This window comes from Formica exsecta, unplaced genomic scaffold (assembly GCF_003651465.1).
Source record: "Formica exsecta isolate Colony F162 unplaced genomic scaffold, ASM365146v1 scaffold614, whole genome shotgun sequence".
Taxonomy (NCBI): Eukaryota; Metazoa; Arthropoda; class Insecta; order Hymenoptera; family Formicidae; genus Formica; species Formica exsecta.
Window position 1 is genome coordinate 675,212 of NW_021853375.1, and position 21,402 is coordinate 696,613.

The 21,402-nt window shown below is 39.3% G+C and overlaps 1 protein-coding gene across 8 annotated transcripts in view; it reads right to left on the minus strand.

Annotated features, from left to right (window-relative positions):
- The window catches only part of LOC115242692 (ELAV-like protein 2), a 47,181-nt gene that overhangs the window by 8,262 nt on the left and 17,517 nt on the right, over nucleotides 1–21,402 (minus strand). For 3 of the 8 annotated variants that reach the window (XM_029819200.1, XM_029819198.1, XM_029819193.1), the window contains exons 1-5: nucleotides 9,431–9,790; nucleotides 4,111–4,346; nucleotides 2,593–2,696; nucleotides 1,908–2,061; nucleotides 81–119 (exon numbers count right to left, since the gene is read on the minus strand). In XM_029819200.1, the coding sequence (XP_029675060.1) occupies nucleotides 81–119; nucleotides 1,908–2,061; nucleotides 2,593–2,696; nucleotides 4,111–4,306 (493 nt within the window). In that variant the 5' untranslated portion in view covers nucleotides 4,307–4,346; nucleotides 9,431–9,790. Of the gene's footprint in view, nucleotides 1–80; nucleotides 120–1,907; nucleotides 2,062–2,592; nucleotides 2,697–4,110; nucleotides 4,347–9,430; nucleotides 9,791–16,002; nucleotides 17,252–21,402 lie in introns of those variants that run through there. The other 5 variants (XM_029819196.1, XM_029819195.1, XM_029819201.1 and 2 more) reach the window with 3 other exon arrangements.

The window sequence follows — 21,402 nt, forward strand, 5'->3', positions numbered from 1 at the left end:
TCGGAAGAAACGGCTGCTTGTCATTTCAGCTAGAAGGACGTAATGAGGGAAAAGAAAAAAGAGATTTGTGAATTACGTACCGGGCAAATTGTCTCCGCCGCCGGTCACAAACTGTCGTACTAAAAAGAAACGGAAAAAATCATATCTCGTTAAAATTCAACTGGCAGCACTACACGCGATTCGCTCGCCCCTGATTCGTCGACGGTTTGGGGGATAAAACGTGTTCGCGATAAGACGAGGTGAAGAGATTAACAAAAGAGACGCAACAGAAGCAAAATAAGAGCAACAATAATCGCGTTCAAATTTAAGAAAAAAAGCAACATCCACAACTTGAACTAAAACATTTAATTATTGCGAAACTTTTTAATAAACCAAATAGTGCATAATTTATTTCCAATAATGTGTGAGATGCAAGAACTTCGATAAATTAATCTGAACAATTTACACATTTGATAAATCGATAAGAAATATCACAAATGTTTTTTTCTTCTACATATATATATATATATATGGATAATATAAAAAATATAAAACTAATATGTCGCAAAATTAAAAAGGTTTAATAAACAAATATAAGAAACTCTACGAAAAGTATTAATAAACAGATCTCTGTTATTCTACTTTGACTATATTATGTAACGCTTTGTTTATCGTTGCTAGATCGGTTTATGTTGCTTTCGCAACTAATGTTCGCTTTCATGCCTTTAATAAAGAAAACGCGATATCGCTTTAAATAAAATAAACATGGAGCGAATAAGGGGCGAGCGGACTGCGTGTAAATTACGCTATTTTTCATCTCCTTAATCATATAAAAAGCATGAGTGTCAAAGAGGGAAAAATTTGATGTATCGCGCATGTTCACTTTTTGCGGGAGGGAAACGAAAGCGATGTTCATTTAACATAAGTCTTGGAGATGATGGAGTAAGCCTGGTGGTCCGGATAACGAAGTAATAATGATAATGCGTGAGAACGATCGACGCAGGTAAAATGAGAACGTGTCGGAACGTGAGGATGGAAGAGGGTGAAAAGTGAGCATGATAAGGAAGCGCGAAATTAAGATCGAGGTGGTGGCCATGAGGCTTTGTTCGTGCAATCTGGACTGGCCAGAGAGGGGCGTTTGTCACAAATAAACTAAAAAAACGTAAATGAAATATCCAGCTCGGGAAGGATCAACTAAAAGCGAAAGACGACGGGGAGGGACACTTGATTCGGTATTCATCGGTAGATATACCTCCCATCGAGAACGAAGTTGCGTGTACATATATGCGAAGCTGTACTCGCGTGAAATTGTTGGTTTGTGCTCTTCGAATAAGGAAACGTGAGAAAAAGTGTGTGTACAGGCGAAAGAAAACATAATGAAGTAAAACTGATACGATTACGGTTTCATTCGCTTGTTCTTGGAATATTTTTATCGTATCGCTATAACACACATTTCATCGAATTATTTACTCGCACTTTCGTTGTCATTATCGTTTATGGCGCACCGACCCACCCTAAATAATTCTAACCCCATGGCCTACACACCTGTGATCTGGACACATCATAGTTTTATTTAAAATCATCGATGTATAATATATTTTTTTTTTTTTCAATTTTGTCGCTGTCTTAAATTATAGATACATCGATTTTACTCTTGTGCGAGAATTTGTGCCTCAGCGCGAATAGAAACAAGTGAGAGAAGTCGAATTTAAGTCAATTCGATGGAAAAAATCTGGTACAAGAGAATTCAGACAAATCACAGAAATATTTTAAATGATAATTATGTACGACGATCTGTCGAATTTTTGTTATATAATTTATTTCGCGTCGTCGAAAAAATTGACAAGCGATCAATCGATTCGTAAAAGAAATTCACTATGAAAAGCTCTCGCGAAAAAAATCGGCAGACCGATTTGCATGGGACTTACCGGTGATGTTGTCGCACAGTATTCGCGACGTGATAATTCTGCCGTAAGGACTGAAAAGATTCTCCAGATCCTGCTGCGCCATATTCTTCGGCAAGCCGCTGACGTACAAATTCGCGCCTTTGATCGCCTCGCTGCTCGGTCTCGCGTACGATACCTAAAAAAGAAACAAATGCATCCCGAAATATAATCTCTTTATAGCTCCGATAAATATTAATAGCGTATTAATCGACTGATAAGAGATAAATGTCACTAAAATAATTTGAATCTTACTTAGAGTAAGAACAAAAAAATGTGCCTGCGCGATAATCATCTCTTTATTCTTGTTCGCGCGCGATAAAACCGAATCCAGGCCAACCTATTTATATTGCTGCATTGCCGCCTTACACTCTCGCGTAGATGCATTTAGCATTCTAGAAATCGGACAGATCGCTTTACAAACCAGTCGACTATAAAAAAAATAGACTATTGATTTCGAATATACCGATAAAATTAATAGCGAACTTGAAATTCCATTAAGAGATCTCTATATTTATATCTTTCTTTTGTGTATTGCAAATTAAGAAATAATTATGATTTTAATCTTTGAAGAATTATGATGAGAAACTTCTTGTGCATTATTACGAGGATTACACGAGGGATAAATAAAAGACGTAGGATTGCATTAAACATTAAAGACTCCACTCACCTTGATGGTTTTGTTCTGTAAACGAAGACCATTGAGCGTGTTTATAGCCTTTTCGGCATCTTCAGGCCGGTGATAGTTGACGAAACCGTAACCCAAACTCTGACCTGCAAACAGAGACATGTGGCTCGATAAATTTCGTATACATTTCGCGACAAAGAAACGACGGAAACATTTCATCGCCGACAATATGTCTCGATAGCTTTTAATGCGGTTAAACGTTTCTCTCGACGTTGCCAACGGATTTCAAAGTATCGCTCGTTCGTATCCGCGCGTCTATCTATTAGCTGAAATAGAATCGTATTGAAGAAATAGTTGAACGCGTAATACCGACTGTAATTTCCTCGATACGTGCCGGAATTAATTTTATGAATGGCGTGGTGGCAAATATATCACCGAGTAGTTGGCGAAATGCCTGACGCACACTGCGAGGATACACAAGTGAATTATTTTTTGGCTTTATTTTGTAAGGGGAGAATAATATCAATTTTTCTCATCCTTCTCCAATGCCTTAATGCTACAATGCTCCGAAAAGTTAATTTTAGTTAACTTTAAAAATTCAATTTATCACATTGCTTGCATTCTATTCGATTAAAATAGCAAATCTGAGAAAAATCTCTCTTCTATATTTAAATGTAAATTTTGCTCATTACAATGATATTGTTCTCAAATGCGTTCTCGACGAGAATAAATAACGAAAAGTATAAAGATATAATTACGGTTTTCTCAGCGAAATGAGGAAAGAATTGTCTCGAATGTGATTGAACGACGCGTTTAGCGCGAGGCAACAAACGACGTAGCACGGTACTGCGATTCCGTGATGGCGAGGTCGAGCATAAAGCGGCAAAACTTCAAACCAAACGCCGCCCCCGCTCTCTTCGCGGCGGCTCGAAATAACGTCGCAACGTCTATACACGTGCTCGTCGTTGCCACTGCACGGAATATACCCGGCATGCACGTACGGATCCGAATTATGCTAAGATATGCATACCCGATATGACGGATCAATACGAATAGGCTGCGCAAAATACCGTAATCAAAAATTTATGGGATAGCATTTAATAAGTAAAATGATTTAATTTAAATGCATAGTACTCGAGGACAGAAAGATATCTTATAGAGGAAGAGAATCATTCCTCGAAGTTATAAACTAAAAATATTAGTCGTCGAGTTTTCTAATAAAATTGTTTTTTTACGCGACAATATTTTGCGATATCCTTTTACCACTGACTTTAAGTCGGCTTAATCAAACTCGATTATACGAATAAAATGTAACAAATAGTTTTTTAGTTTAAAAAAGCACAATAAAAGAACCGCCGATTTTGAGAATGATGCAAATTCAGTTTCCAAAATTATGCTAATATCGATACATCGCCGTACATTTGATCAGAACTCGCAACATTTCAAAATTAAATTTACATCATCCTTAAAATAGACGGTATGTTTAATGTGTTTGCCGACTCGAGTCTAAACACTTAACGCGAAAAGACGGGATATAATAAGAGAATGCTGATCTCTTACCGCTAAGCTTATCACGGATTAGCTTGCAGCTCTCGACTTCGCCTATACTGGAGAATAGAGAACGAATCTCATCCTGAGTCATGCTCTGCGGCAAATAATTTACTATGAGATTCGTCTTCGACTCCTCCTGCGAGGTCTGTCCGAGGGTAGATCCTCCGTTTTGTTGTACGACTGTGTCCATTCCGTTCGCCATCATTGCAATCCTCTAACGAATCGTCTCTAACTATGTACGAAATCTGCAAGTAAAACACATACATTAACATTGGACTCGCAATCTAGATAAATAATCGTCATCGTAATTATATAATAATAATATTAACAGCTCACATATCATACATACACACACACACACACACACATATTTGTATGTTGAAATGTATATTTCCATCAATAAATATGAAATATATTGTGAATTTCTTGGATAATTATAATATCGTTGGGTCTGCATATTTTATACTAAGGCATTAAAAAAAGTTCTAGGAAATTTCACTTTCAAAACATCGAAACGGCGAGTTTATCGCTAAACGAATGTGGAAGAAACTATATAGCACCGATGTGTAAACACGAAATATCGAAGGACGTAAAAACACATAACATGAAAACAATGATGCACAAGACGTTCTTTGACATTTGAAAGCTCAAGTGGCCTCGAGTTTTTGTATAATCTATTCGCGTGAACTCGACACAAGAACCAGTGCCTTTATTGTATAAAGTACAGCCTGCGGTTGATAGCAGTCGAGAGTAAAAACTGACGCAATTCTCTTAACTTTGACATTACAATTATAATAAAACAACAAACTATCAAACAAGTTTTTCTCATATATGTATTGTGTAATAATTAACATACATGAAAATAAATTATACTGTAATCAATAAACGTCAATCTCGTCGATGATTGATTTAAATATTTTTATATAGATTTTTCTAAAAAAGCGAGCCTGTATTTATTTTTTTTATTTTTATAATTAATAAATTGATTGATAGAATGCTTTTAATATTATTCAATAAAGAACGCATGAAAATTGTATGAATAAAAGTTTTACTTTATTAATAACTGGAAAAATCCGCCGTTTTAAAGCCGCAAATATTGTGAAGAAAAAATTTAAAAAATTTATAATACTCGAGATTCGATAGTGTAAATCTGAGTGATGACTTTTCAAACACACGAGTATAAAAGGAACAAGAGCGACGGTTGGGAGAACTTTTGGGGTAACGTCCGATACGAACTCGGGTAATTTAAAGGGGCCGACGACCCCCGTTGTCATTTAAAGGGCCGGAGACCCTTGTCCAAACTACGAAGCACACAGAGTGCTATAGAAACCTACGTACATGGTGTCCAGAGCAGATTGTTATAAAAGAATATCTTTCCTGAATATCTTTTGTAACAAAAGTTTGATTAGAAACTTAACTAATAATCTAATTAATGCGGTAACGAATGGCAGAATCATTAATTTTTTTTTAACTACAACCCTTCGTTCACCGGCACGTAAAATAAAAGCAGGAAATATTTCCTGCACCACCCGCTGCATTTCTGAGTGAATTATGAATTCGAGTGGCAGTCGGCCATCCAGAACCTTATTACCATCTAGAAACAATTAATTCCGAATTATATCTATAATTAAAATCGCGTCGCTAGAATGCGACTTCGCAACGAAATTATATTAACATAAAAATGTCGAGACAAATATCTTTAACAAGACTCGAGCACGTTATTACGTATCTGGAAAAATCTAATTCTTAATTTTAATTAATTTGCCAACTAGATACACAGGCTTGATAAAATTCGCGAACACGAAAATTACGCGAAAAATAACAACAAATAATTTCAGGTCAAGTTTTCAATAAAAAAAAATTATTGATTTAAATCCAAGATCGGACGATCTGGACAGCTCTTTCAAGCGGTACACCCGGTACACGCGCACACAACAGAGGGCAAAGGGAAAAATTAGAGCGAAAAAGAGAGAGATAGACAGAAGCAGAGCGAGGAAGGGGAATTACTGTGGTGACTACTGTAGGGTAACGCTATGGTGTTCATGGTTAAGGCGAGTATACATGCACACACAGAGCTACGGCGACACATTTATCAGTCGGCACGAGCCACCGACGTATATTTTAATTCACCCGCTCCTTCTTTTTTTACGTTCCCTTCTCTACACGCGTCTCTCTATTCTCCTCTCCCCTTTTCCTTCCTGCGTAACGATCAGCTGTCCTTAAAGCCTCCCTCTCTTTGCGATTAGCTCTCTGTGACTCGTGGTAGTAGCCACCCCAAAACGACTTGTCCGCAATGTCGTGAGGTAACAGATAGCTTTTATTATGCGCGTGCGGAGAGTGACCGGCCCTCGAATTTCCAAAACGAACTGAATATGCGTTATCATACATGGAAATACGATTGTGTGCATGGGACAGTGATATGTCATGCTTCCCTCGTGTGACGCATTGAACGCAGTGACGGTCAGCGGTTTGATGTCTTATTAATTTGCATGCAAGTCTCAACTAAAAAGATTATATGTATCTCAATATAGAATAATTAAACGAATATATATCAAAAATTTGTATATATGTATTTTAATAAATATATGCAGTTAATAATCAATAAACAATTCAATATTGATTAAAACATCTTTTCACTTAGATTTTTCAAAAAAAGTAAGCTTATATATATTTCTTTTTTATTTTATAATAAATTTTTATTGAAAGAATGCTTCTCAATTTTATTTGGATAAGAAAAAGTACGGAAATTTTCTATAAAAACAAGAGATTTACATTATTAAAAAAAATTGATTTACAGTCGCAAATATTGTGGTAAAAGAATGTAACTGAAAAAAGAAGTGAGCCTATATATATTTCTTTTTTATTTTTATAATAAATTTTTATTGAGGAAATGCTTCTGAATTTTATTTGGATAAAAAAATGTACAGAAATTGTATAAATACAAGAGATTTACATTATTAAAAAAAAAAAAAATTGATTTACAATCGCAAATATTGTGAAAGAATCTAACTGAAAAAATTGATATAATATTCGAGATTCGATCATTGTAAATTCAGACGCGACGACTTTGCAAACACAATATGGCAAAAGAAATAATACAATTCAGTTTTCAAGCATGAACCATTGATAAATAATCTCAAATTATTTCAACGTTCGTTGTACGAAGATACGAGAAAGATTGATAAATTGTTAGACTTTACTTCGTATCTTCCGATAAATTTGAATGATATAAAATTGATAAAATTACAGATGAGAGAAGGTTGAAGGTTGCTTATTTTTTGTACGTTACAGGAATGACTTTACGAAGGAATTAGTATCTCGTATTCGCCGAATAGAAACAGCGCGCCGATTATTCCCTCTCTCTCTCTCTCTCGCTCACGTCCCCTTTGTTTACGAACGCAGGCGATAAAAGCGCCGCTCGCAAAGGCAGAAAAGTCGCGGTGCGCTTATCGTAAGCCGGCATCTTCCTCGGTATCGATCCGCGCTCGGCACGTTCGCCATCGCGATATATTTTCGGATCCGACAATACCGAAGGCATAAGAGAGCCGCCGAGTTGGCCGACTATATTGTCGCGGGTCGGGAAAGTACCGCGCGACACCGATGCAACTTTTAGACATATCTCCGCTATCATTATCGGATGACAATGGACGCGGCTACACACGCGTGCACGCGCCGAAAGGGGAGAAGGGGAAAGGTGGGCAGTCGTAAAACTTCGAATACGACGCCGGAGATATACGCACCCTATGAAATGACTTTCCAACAAGAGAGATCAAGAATTCTAAACGGAAAATATATTTTCATGAACTAAAGTAGTTTGAATAATAAAACAATTTTATAGAACTTTTTTAATCAAATCTTCGTTATGATAATTTATTGATATATAATTCAAAGTAGTTTAAAAGTTCAGCAGTTTGAAACTGTTGCGTGTGTTATATTTATATGCTTCGATATCTCTAAATTTCTTTCACACACAGTTTAGTTAGCAAAATTTAAAATTATACACACACGTGTGCGTGTGTGTGATTGATTAGACATATATTGATATATTGTCAGATATTTCACAAGTATAAGACATCACATTTAAAAATCACGTAATTATAAATAAAATTTTTGCGGGTCGTAAATTGAAGTACGAAGGGAAACTGGATGGTGAGTTATTTCGAAACAGCCCGGGACTATCGATCTGGCGAAATCGATACAACGGAAATACCGTTTTATTCTGGTAAATGCTACCTTGTTATTTCAATTTAGCAATGTCCCTATCGCATGGCAAGAGATAGCAACATCCAATTATTCATAAGAATTTTATAACCGCCCTCGATTTCGATTTTACATCCAAAAATAACTTCTCGTTCAAATATCATTATTAATTCGAATTATTCGACAATTATAATAATTCAAATACAACAATGATATAATTATCAATTATACGCGATCCGATTAGGATCCGTTTTCAAGGAAACCAAGCATAATGCGGCGAACCACCGAATATTCGATTTGCGAGGAAAAGGTGCCTTTCGCGAGGGCTCCTCTCTTCAAGGGTCGAAGGAAAAAAAAAAAAAAACTTTACCGAGAATGTCATAATCGTGACGGCCCGACAAGGACGGACATTGCGCCTAAGCCTAGTCGACGGGCGACCTCGCGGGTTAAAGTTCGATTAGCACGTACGTCGCGAGATACGATCTTCGGCCGGTGACCAGGTGGCCATGGCGACGGATCGTGAAAATCGCGTGGCCGGGGCCGATCAATACGAGCGCGGCTCCTCGTCGGTCCCTGTGCCTCGCGCTTGCTTTCTCTCTCTCTCTCTCTCTCTCTCTCTCTCTCGCCTTAAGGTCCCCGTTGCTCTATGAGAACCCCCTTCCTGCCGTCGCATCGTCGCCCCTGCGCGTTTCAGAGGGTGACCCCTCCCGCGCGCGAAAAAGCGGCTCGGCTCGTGTATACGCAAGTACGTAAGCGCGCGCGTAAACGCAGACGGCGAGTTTGAGAGTCGCGTCGAAGGGAGACGCGAGAGGGGTATATCAGCGCGGAGAGTACCATGTACGAACGAACGCACGCACGTACGTAGGTAGATAGGTATAAATGAGGGGTTGAGAAGAAAACTAGACGATGACACGTGCTTTCGCGACGCCGATCTCGAGAATGCGAGCGACGATGGAGGCGACAAGTGTATTTATCTCTTCCTGCGTCTTTTGACGAATCGACTAAACCTCTCTCTCTCTCTCTCTCTCTCTCTCTTTGCAATAATCGATGCATTCCCCAGGGGTCGTTCTCGCATCGTCCGTCTACCTGCTAAACGCTAACTTCTCGCGGATCATTTTTCCTTTGATACCTGTTAGTGTCTTCTGTTCTCCCTCTTTCTCTATTGGCGTTGCCTGTCACACTTCTTCCTCTCCTTGTCACACGCGAAACCACGCACCGTGCGAGCGGTCAGCCCTTACGCGAGCCTCCGGCTCCTCTCTTCGTTTTATCGTTCCCACCACCGTCAATGTGTGCACTGTTATCACGCTACTGCTCTCGCACCACCGCCCGGAACAGAAGGGGAAATCAATGAAAGAAAAGTACGCCGCGAACCCTCGTAAACCGGCATTTATGCACACCGCCTGACCGTCCTCGATGCACTTCGTGACGGGCGACGGTCGCGTATCGACATCGACGGCGACGGTGGCCGCTTTCGGTGGCGTAGAGACCTGACGCGACGAGATAATAGGGGGGGGGGACTCGGCTCGACTCGGCTCGCGCCGAGTCTACTGCGCCCACAGATGCGACGCCGCGCGAGCCGCGAGAGCGTATATTACGATTGAACCCTTTTTCGCCCGTGATTCTCCCCTGCAAGCACGAGACGCGGGGTTGCTAATCGAAGTGCATATACAGGGTGCGGCATTTATAGTGACGCGGGCATATTTTTCGGAAACGAATTTTTATTTAAGAAAACATCGACCACATTGATCTCACCTTGAAAAGACCACTTAAGGTCAAATCCATATTTTTATCATGTGGCCCCCTCGAAACCATGCAACTTTTGTCTGAAACATTTTTTGATATCTCACTTCGTTTCCGAAAAATATGCCCGCGTCACTATAAATGCCGCACCCTGTATATTAATGACTTCGAAATACACGCAAATATCCAAAATATTTTCGAATCCTTTCGACTTACCGATTTACTCGAACTCGCATGAACCTTGCGAGCATCCACATATATTTCTGATAACGATGCTATGCGAATTATCAAAGTATTTACGAGAATCATGTCTTGTTTATTTGCATATGTGATTTATTATTATTATTATTTCACGCGATTTTGACAGATCGATTGCGAATCATGTTGAAACAAACTTAATAATAAATACTGTGCGCATCAGAAAGATATAAAAAATTCTTTTTATTATGTATACCTTTATTAAGGCAAGGAATGTATAATGTGTAAAACGTCATAAAATACACACTGAAATTCTCAATAGAAAGATAAAATACATATATATATATATACATATGTATAAAACTGGAGATATATCCGGGCATTACATATGTATATGCAAATGGAAACTGAAAACTTCTTTAACGTGCAAAGTCTGCGTTTAATTGCAAATCTTTTCGATCCAGTTTCATCAACCCAGTTCTGCACGAAAGAAAGGTGTACACTTCAAACCCCAACTGCGCTTTCTCTTACCGGCCCTTCAGGGTTTTTGACCCCCCGACGTACTACGGTATCGCATCGAGATAAGGGTCTCCCTCTCGTCTTTCACACCGTTCGTACTTGATCACACAAGTTCGCAGAAAACCGCACAACTTTTACACGATATCATATCAGAAAAAAATTATCCTAGATACATATCAGAAAATATGTATGTTAAAAAGAAAAATCCTCTCAATTGATAATACCTTTTTAACCGCAAACTTATATTAATAAATTATCTCTTTACATATAAATTTGTTTGAAAGAATAATTATTAATAAAAATAATGGGATTTTTTTCTTGTTCACGAACATCGTACAGGGATCCATTAATTGTAACTACGTCGCTGCGAACTTCGCGACATTGTGGCTGTGCATCCGGATAAAAATAAAATTTGATCGGCACTCCATGTTTTGCGAGAGTACCATTCGTCTCGCTCGCGTGCGAAAGCGTGTAATCACGGGAAACGAATCGAAGTAGCTGCATCCCTGACCTTAGATCGAGCCGGTCGGTCTCCAAACGATTACAGCCCAAAATTATACTGGCTCTGACGAAACGGACCGAGTAAGACTTGGCGGCCGTGCCAATAAACGATATGTGTGTGCGTTAATGTTTTCGCAAATTTATTCCTGCCGCGCGGAGCTCAACGAACGCGAATCGGCACGAAAATCGGAATATATGCTTTTAGAGAATAGCCCCGTGACACGACATTGCAGGATCGATTGTGTAAATAGAGAATGATTTTATCCTAAATATATATGCAAAAGAGTTGAAAAGCAACGAGATTGAAAACGGTGGAATAAGCATTCCACTCGCGTCTTAACGAATTCCCAAAGATAATCCACATTATGGACTGACAATGAGATCTTTTCGAATTTATCGGGCATTTTTGTAACGCGATCACGGAAGAGAATGGGAAGAAATCTCTCGTATCGCGCCCATGACCATACCTAATGCTGAGCGTCGTCACCGGAGAATCTATAACGTTTGGTCAAGGTGGAGAACAAAAGGGGATAAAGTTTAGACTAGGGCACGGTTACCAACAGATGCCGGACATATGCAGAAAAGAAGCAACGTACATGTGTACGTGCACGCTACGCGTGTACACGTATTATTGCACGCGCATGCAAATTCCCCTCGAAATCAAAAGCCTCTTTTTAAACCATTCAACTGGCCAACTAACTTAAAAAAGAGGGAGAGATCCAATCTTTTACCCCGAGTTATGCTATTAATAATTGTTAAACATCGAAAAAATGTTGGACTATTAAATTTTTTATGTGATTAATAGTACTTTTTATATTCAAAATAAAGGCAAAAGATCTGATCATGCGATGCTCATTTGAATTCACTAGCTATTGATATAGAAACTCACATTGCAGTCTACACGTTATAATAAAATAGCCAAGCAAATATTAAATCAGTATGAGATAAATACTAGGATTGTTCAAAGGGATACTAAAAAATGCGAAAAATACGCCAGTCACGTGGCGGACCCGTGAATCATTCCTGTCGACAAACGCAAACCTCACCCTCTTTAGTTTAGTCACAATCCAGCTGTCGAAGCTACGTTTTCGGGGGTAGACCCTCGGCATCATCGATCTGGCACGGCGGGCACGAGTATAATTCTATACGGGGCTATACCTCGGGAACAATAATTCCGTCCGGCAACTTTTTCTGGGGTCATCGAACCTTTAACGAGATTCCGTCGATACCTCTGGCTCGAAATCGATTTGGCCTTACATCGGTAGAACAAAGTTATTTAAAAGTACCAAGAACACACTCGCGCATGAATATAGTATCACGCAAAATGTTTATTGATTTAATAACAAGATAGTTTAGTTTCTATTTCTGTAGACGTAATTATCTTTCCGAGAATATAAATATTTGTATGTAATTGATATTTAAGATCTAAAAATATTTTATTTGCATAATTTGTTTTAACATTTACAAGCATCGAGTTCCACGAAGAAAACTGTAGGATAAACATTATGGATCGGTAAAGATATTTTAGTCGCGTTGATATCGATCGAAAGATTATAAAAATATAAATACATAATAAGAGTAGCCTGCTGAGTTTGCAGAAAAAAAATAATAATTACTACATTCTTGCGATTAGATTAGAATTTTTTTTTTTTTACTTGATGCGTGTAAGTAAACAACTATATAAATATATAACTAGCGAAGAAGTTTTAACATCGGTTATTAGCGAAAGTATTTAGAGTATTTAGATACCGTACAAGTTCTATAACAGCATGTTAAGAGAACAAGCAGTTTTTTAGCTTTGACTTTCTGCATCATTTTTACTTCGCTAGTCAAATTCTGCATAATAAATATAAAGCATTTAAATATTTATAAAATGAAATTATTTTAATAAAGAATGAGAATAAAATTGTTTTGACATTTGTGATATATTTAAATGTCTAAACTCTGTTTCTAACTTTAAAATTAAAATTTTGCACTCTGAAATATTGAAAAATTTTTTTGCATTTTTTTCTCAGCAAAGGTTCATTAATTTATGCAACATCGTGCAACGCCAAGATTACATCTGGTTAATTTCTCGCTCATTTTCTTGCGCGAAAGAAATCGTCGGTAAAGCATGAAGTGTATGCTTTAATTAAAACCGCAATATATTCAGGAGTAACTTTATGTGATTAGTCACGGACACGATTTGGCATTTATAATAGACGACTTAATTTGATAATTGCTGATAATTAAGTTTAATTTCAATTAAGTTTAAACTTAATATATCATATCCTGCGTAAAAATAACTTGACAAGGACTAAATTATTCCTTTCTTTTTGTTTACTTGTCCGTAATTCAAAATTCTCGGAGCGTTGTTAAATTCAGCGTATAATCAATTGAGTATATATGAGACGTGATAAATTAATTTTTCAATAACCATGCGAATTCATCGGAAAGCAAGCAAGTTGTGCGAGCGATTGCGTAAATTCATTATATATTTCATGTTTCGAGCAACACACGATTACGTGGTCGTCGTACACCCGCGACATGCTATGTCGTATCAAATATATACGCACGCACTTACATATGTATGCGCGTACATCACGAATGCGTACGTGCGCGTTTCTGCAAGGCAATATTGTACATACAATGCGTGGGAAGCATCGGAGAGAGATAGAGAGAGGCGCGGAGAAGCTCCATTGATTGGTCGGTGGCACGGTGGAACATTGCAGCTATCCTGGGGGTATATGAACCCCGATATATATACGCTCTTCTCTCTCCGTCATCCCCTTTCTCGCCCCCTTTTCCTCTCTCTTTCTCTCTCTCACTCTCTCATACTCGTCTCTCGTTTACCCTCGCTACGATTTTACCCCGTGGTAAAACGCAGGCGCATCACATGGACCCAGGAACGATCAATACGAGGTTCCCCAACCAGACCTAGTCTCTCTCTCTCTCTTTCTCTCCCTTGCTCTCCGTTTCTATTTCCGTCTCTTTCTCCGTCTCTCGTGATTCTCGCCACCATCTTTTAGCCATCCTTTGCAAAATCGCGGCCAATCTTTGATATTTTGGCGTTGGTCCGAAAATTCCGCGTCGTACGGCATGAAAAACGAAGCCGAATTTGTTATCAATCGTGAGTGACGTTTCTCTTATATTTTTCATTCATTCTCGTTGTCCTTTGCACAATTTTTTTTAGCTCAAGAGTATTAAATTATATTTAAAAACTGATTATTAAATATCTTATCAATATATTTACACATACATGAGATTTGAAACTCGAATCTCGCACGAACAAATCTCATCATGTGATTTGTTCTCCTAAAAAATCGAAATCGAATATGGCGTTCGTGTTTAATTACCTAATAGCTTGGTAAAAAAAAAAAAGCAAGCGATATCACATCTTCACCGGCTTTTATCGTCTAACTCTCCCCCTCTTTGGCTCACGCACCATTGTAATCGAGGCCGTCGCGGACGGAAGTGTCCCTCTCGAGACATCCTGCTTGTCCTCGACAAGGACCCGCAGTGCCGGTCCCCGCTCCATTCCGGATCTGCTTGACGCTTCATCATGCATCGCGAAAGCTCGACGTCCTCGCTACTGAGCTATTTCAATTTGTCGTTTTTCGGTCGGGGTACGTTGCGGGATCGATAAGGGGTTGGATCGAGAAAGAGAGAAGCAGGAAGTTGTATGCGTATGTGTTTATGCGTATTGGGGTTGCGTGTACTTGCGTGTGTGTATATGTATGTATGTGTGTGTGTGTGTGTGTGTGTATTGCGACGTGGTGCTCCCGCGACAGTCGCTTTCTGGTGCCACGCCCAGAGGGAGAGAGAACGATCTGGTGCACACACAATATTACGCCGTGGTAAGCGTCAGCTGCTGGACGCGATGGTTTTGCGATGGTTATGGCGGCTGATCGACGTTAAATGCAACAACTTTGCCTTGTTAATGAGCCCCGGCGTTTAATAAGTTTTTATCTCCGAACGCGCTCCTTGCATGAGATCACGCAATTGTTTTCCACACGGCAAGGTTCGCATTATAATAAAATATCGTGTATAAGAATGACGCTTTAAGCACTTGTAATAACACTTCTCGATCGCAAAGAATTATAATTTTGATAAAATAATAAAAATTGTGATTTTTTACATCATAATTTTCTATAAATTTCTGTTATAATTTATTCTATAAATTTGTAATATCATTACAAGGCTAATTTATTCTAAAAGTATTAATCGTGATTAATTATGAAAGAACATCATGATCGTAATGACAATATATATTATATATAATTTTGTCTTAATCGCGATCTATATATTTGTCATTCTTATGGAATATATTTTTCTAACAAGTATGCAATTTTCATTTTAATTCAGCCTGCAATATATTTATATCATAAATTTCCCGCGATTTTACTTTATATTTTTTATTCATATTTGTGTTACAATATTTATAAAAAAATTCGGAAAGACGTAATTAATAAAAATTGCGAAGGCGAATCACGGGAGCACCACAAGGAATTTTTGGAAAGGTCAACCTAAGTGGTACCGGAAGTTTCCTCGCATGAGGATCTCCAGTGCAGAGAACGAACGTATACGTAAAGATCGACAGCCGATCAGTGTACGATAAACGTACGCAAATCCGCTGATGAATAGTCAATAATTATAACGGCAATAATAACAACAATAATATAACAAGATAATAATAACGATAATGAGATAAAGATTTGTGAAAAATTACAGAAACAAAGAAAGTAAAGAAACAAATGAACATACCGGTTAACGATGAAAATCAGTGGTTGGAGGATGCCGATATCTGGGCGCAGAACGGAACGACGATGGGTTTTATTTAATTACTTTTATTTTCTCTCTATTTATGTCCCTCTCTCGATATTTATCTCTTTTTATCTCGATCACGATTTTAAACGCGTGTGCGTGTAATATCTTTGTACAATTTTCTCTTATTTTTTTCAACAAATTTCTCTATTACGACGCGAGACTTGAAACATCCGAACCGAGGGTCGCGCGACGATCAATCTGGAAGCCAGTTTCCGATCATCGAACGAGAGTTTCGACATTGAATATCGCGAAAACGCGCGAAATTATAGATCGGATATAATTGCGAGCACTTGATATATAACTCGCGACAGGAAATAAACAAATCTCGCGCGCGACGAACACACCCAGTGTCTCTCTTTCACTCCCACCCCGACCAGCGAAACGTTCTCCTATTCGTCTCTCTCTCTCTCTCGCTCTCTTTTCTCTCTTTGCCGATGTCTCTTCTGCCGATTAAAGAATCTTCCAGCTGACGATCTTGTTGCTCACGATACCGCTCTCTCCCTAACGTAATCAATTCCCATTTGATTCTCCGTTCACGATCGAATAATCTTCGAGATATCGCGACGCGTCGATCAGAGAGATCGTCGATCGAGATGGATGAACGATCGGGACACCAAAAAGTGCTCGTTGCGGCAGGACGAGTCGGGAATACGAGATGGCGGAGAACACAGGGTCGAGGATAAAATGAAATTATAAGATTGGAAGAACGCGGAAGTCACTCCTTTCTGCTTTATCTTCGATAAGCCGATTTCGTCCGGTAAACTTATCTTCCCGCACGACGTTCACGAGATCTTTTCTCTTTGCCTTGCTCTTCGCGCGATTTTTCTCGTGACGCTGTCACCCGGTGATGACAAACAGTGACGTCGCTCGATCGAGACACGTGAACGGGACAAAGCAGTAGGGGACAACTGAACGTTTAGAGGACAACAATAACGACGGCGACGATGACAGCAACGGCGACGACTGTGCTTTTGATTACGACGACGAACGATATACCGAACCGAGTGTTTTCTTCTTTTTCTTTCTTTATGCCGAATTGAAGGGTCAGAAAAATTAGGAGATATGCAAGCAAATAGTAAGAATGTTGCGGGTATAACGGTGTCTACAACGCAATGCCTTTATGTGGTGCGGTAACTAAACTGACGAGGCCGGCCTCCGATGCCGATGGCTGCACCCTCTGGACACCCGCCGCCACCCCCACCGTCTCGGCTCGTCGATGGAAGGAGGGAGAAAGGGGGGATAGACTCAGGGCGAAAAAATCGCGAAAAAGCTCGACCAAGGGAGATTGGCGACGATGTACGCAGACGCCGTCGTCGCCGTTAGTAAAAGGTGAAGGAGAAACACCGGGAGGGATGTGTGTGAGCAGTTAGAAAGAAGAGGAGAGATCGGGACGGATGCGAAGACGGAAGAAGTGCCAGGGGATGGCGACGCAGAGGAATCGGTGATGACGGTAAAAGGGTGGAAATTCGCGCAGACGTAATAGACGGCCTGCACCCTTCGCATACCGATCGTTGGGGGTTGCCTGGTTGATTCTGTGTGCGTTACCTCGATGCACATATTTCCAAACATCGCGCTGCAGCTATAGAGAGATTTTTTTCAGTCATTATGCGCGCGCGACATCCCCGTAATAATTGACGAGTCGAAAAAGAGAGGAGAGAGCTATTGATTAAAATGATCGGCCCGGGAATTACGGGAAATAACTCTCCCCCCCTCTTCGTGTCGGTCATTGCACGAATAAGTGCAGTTATACGGGGAAGGATAACTGTTCCATCGATCGGTTCATTTCGATGCCTCTCGGAAACAATCTTTAATTCGGCATCGTTATGGGTCGATGTACCTAATAATATTTTCCAGAATTAAGAGTCTTAATTTAAATACTTGAGCGCTATGCGGTTAGCTCTGAGCCGTGTCCTACGAGAATTAATATCTTATATCATTCATATGCTAGATGGAAAAAAGAGAAAGAAGGAGTATGGAAAAGAGAGAAAGAAGGAGTATATTATCGGGAGAATATATGAATAATTTAGAAATATAAATAATACAAATAACACCGTCGCGTTTATTTACGGACCGATCGATAATTATAGGAAAATATGATAGAAATGGGGTATCGCTCGTTTGGATATTTCACAGATCTCGAACATCTTCAGTGCAAGAATAGAAAAAGGTCGAGAAGAAATAACGAGAAAAATATAAAAAAAACTTAACAACAAATAAATCGAAAAATGATGATAAAATGTATACAGATCTTATTATTAGTTTACGAAGACAATAGAGTTTTAAATTAAAAAAGAAACAAAAAATGATAGAAGAGATAGGAAAAAGGGAGAAACATCAATCATCTTTTTCTCTCTCTGTCTCTCTCTCTTAAGAGAAAGAGACAGAGAGAGAGGGAGAAAAGGGTCTCTAAGACAATAGCTACCAACTTTCAAGCTGCCATCGACAGTGGTGGATTAAAAAGGGGAGATATACATGGAGTGAACTAGAAGAGCGCAAAAATTGCACTCGTTTTATTGTTAAGCAGATGAACTTTTAAAACGCAATGCAGTTTATATCAGCTGCAGCATCCATCACACGGACCAATCCCGATCGATCGGCGTGCATTACGACGTCTGATCTTCACGGGAAGTTGCCATGATTAATATCGCGAGTGCACATGAACTTTTGAACAACTGTACATTGCCTCGATTATGGTGGGGCCAAAAGAGAAAGGGGAAAGACACGGGGAGACGGACAGGGGTGAGAATAGTAGTCGACGGAAGTACGCACGCGCCAAATGGGGTTCGTGAAATGGAGGGGTTAATAACGAAAGACAGAGAGAAAGAGAGAGAGGATTGATGAAGGACCGGATAGCGCAAGCGCCGGCCGGTCAGAGGGTGGAAAAGCTCGCTCGTTCCCTCGGCAAATGGCTTTTCGGTAACGCGAACGCGGCCAAATTTTATCATACGATGCGAGAATCCCATATTCTGTTTGATCAAATGAAACTGCGCTTCTCAAAGCCTTATCGTTTATGGTGACTTTATTGATGCAAAGCTCTCGATTCGATCACGAGAAATTTTGTATGAAATACTGCGAGAGAAAGATGTAGAATCTTTTCTATTTTTATTTCATTAACTATAAAAAATTAATATGGAAAAATAATTATATAGAATATGTCTAAAAGAATCACACAAAAAATACAATTTGATTGTAAGCAAATACAAGGCGTATCTTCATAAAATTATGAAATAATTTAATGTAATAATTATAATAGTATAAAATATAATTATAAATATTATAAAATTATAATAATATTAATAATTAACAGATTATGGTAAATCTGTTGTAATCAAACATATGATTAAATCTGTTTCCATTCCATTTATGTTAAAACTTTACGCGTTATCGAGTTGATATCAAATATGTGATTTGAATTCAGTATAAATGCACAAAGTGCGTGTGTGTGTATTAAAAAATCAAATGACGTGAATGACGAACGCGCTTATCTCGCGACAGCAATCTCATCTGCGATCAGCAACCGTGAACAATAGTGTTAATATATAAAGCCTACCAATCGATTTTTTAGATGCGTAGGCTTATTTGCTTTTATACTGTTACTCGCGACGTTCGTTAACGCTAACCTTGTGGTAAACGATTTTTTAATGAGTCATGTCATTGGTAGAAACGAGAATCGATAAATATCGGATGATATATACTAATTGGTTTCGTCTGCGTCATATTTTATGTACATTTTGATATTACAAAATACGAAAGATAGACGAACGGTGCGTGGAGCAAAGAAGTCGCCACGGCGGAACAAAGAGAAAGGGAGAAAGAAAGAGAGTCACAGGGGAGAGGCAGAAAGGAACAAGGGAGACAAGGGGTGTAATCTAATGGTAAATAGCACGTATGCATATAAGGGTCAGTCGAAGTGCGTCCCAATGGCGTAGGAAACTGAATACTGATTACCAACGTATCTGAAATAGGTAATTCTTGTAAAACTCTCGGCTAAACGTATCTTATGACATGGTAAAAAAATACAGAGATATAATAAACACGGTAAAAAATAATCCAGGAAAGGAGAGTCTCTTAATAAAAGATAAAAACTTCAATTTTATAATGAAAGAGAAAGATATTATAATACATTTCAAAAGATTACGTGTTGTTAATTTATATTATTATAATAATGATCTAATATATACAATATTCCACATTTTAAAAAAGAGAGATTACCTGTTGTTTTAATTTATATTATTATAAAATAATAATTTATTATTATACATATATTTTATGCACATGCGTTTTTAAATGATGCAAAAAATCTGGCGATGAATTTAACATTTGATGCAACTACTCTTTCGTGCGTGCACGCTACATTCTATATTACATTAAATAATTAATTATTCATTTTACAATTTGCGTACTTATGCATATATTAAAAGAAAGATCCATGTAAAAAAATCTCGACATATTTATATACGTCAATTGGAAACATATAACGAGCCGATTGCGAGCAAAAAAGATTGCTTATTCTCGTACGTTTCAATCTCTCTCAACATATTTTGCTACAATTATAATCTCGAGAAATAATTTGTCAAGAGTTATCGCTATACGTTACAATCGTGACGTCTGTATTGACAGATACCGTCGTGTCGCCGGTATACCCGTCGACTCATAAAACTCGTCGATCGCCAGCGATCGATTGGCGCTGGTCGCGCCCACACCCCGCGGGTCTTAATCGCCAAAGGAGTCTAGACACCTTCCAGAGGAGGTCGCATAAATTCCGTAAGAGGACGGCGTGGCGGATAATTTACGGGCGCGCTTGTCCTCTTTGTGCTTCCGAGTGTCCTGGGGAAACCGGCGCGCCCATTCCACCCCGGGCGCGCCCCCTTCCTACGCCACTGGGAGGATAGACCGAGGGGTGCCAGCGTCAGACGGGGCCGCCGGCCGGGGTTTGGAGGGTGGGAAAAAGGGGGGAGGGGGAATTCGGGGGGGGCCTTTCGAATATCGATCTCCCCGCGCGTTCTCCCAGTCATTCACTCTCTCTTCCGTGCAGCCCCATGTCCCTCTTACCACCCGTTTCGCGCGCACCCAGCACTCTCCCGGTGAGTGGAGGGGGTCGCGAAACAGGCGGAAGAGAGAGAGAGAGAGAAGGGAGCGCTCCCGAGGGGAGCTTCGCCCGGCGGTCCCAGCCAAAGCCCGGAGGAGGAGGGCATTCACCAGGGAATGCGCCGCCACCAACTACCGTCACTACTACTACTACTACTATTACTACTACTACTACCACCACTAACCGACATCCAGAAAAATGTCCTCGGGAAATTGGTTTATCGGAACCTGCAGCAGGAACAGCAGGAA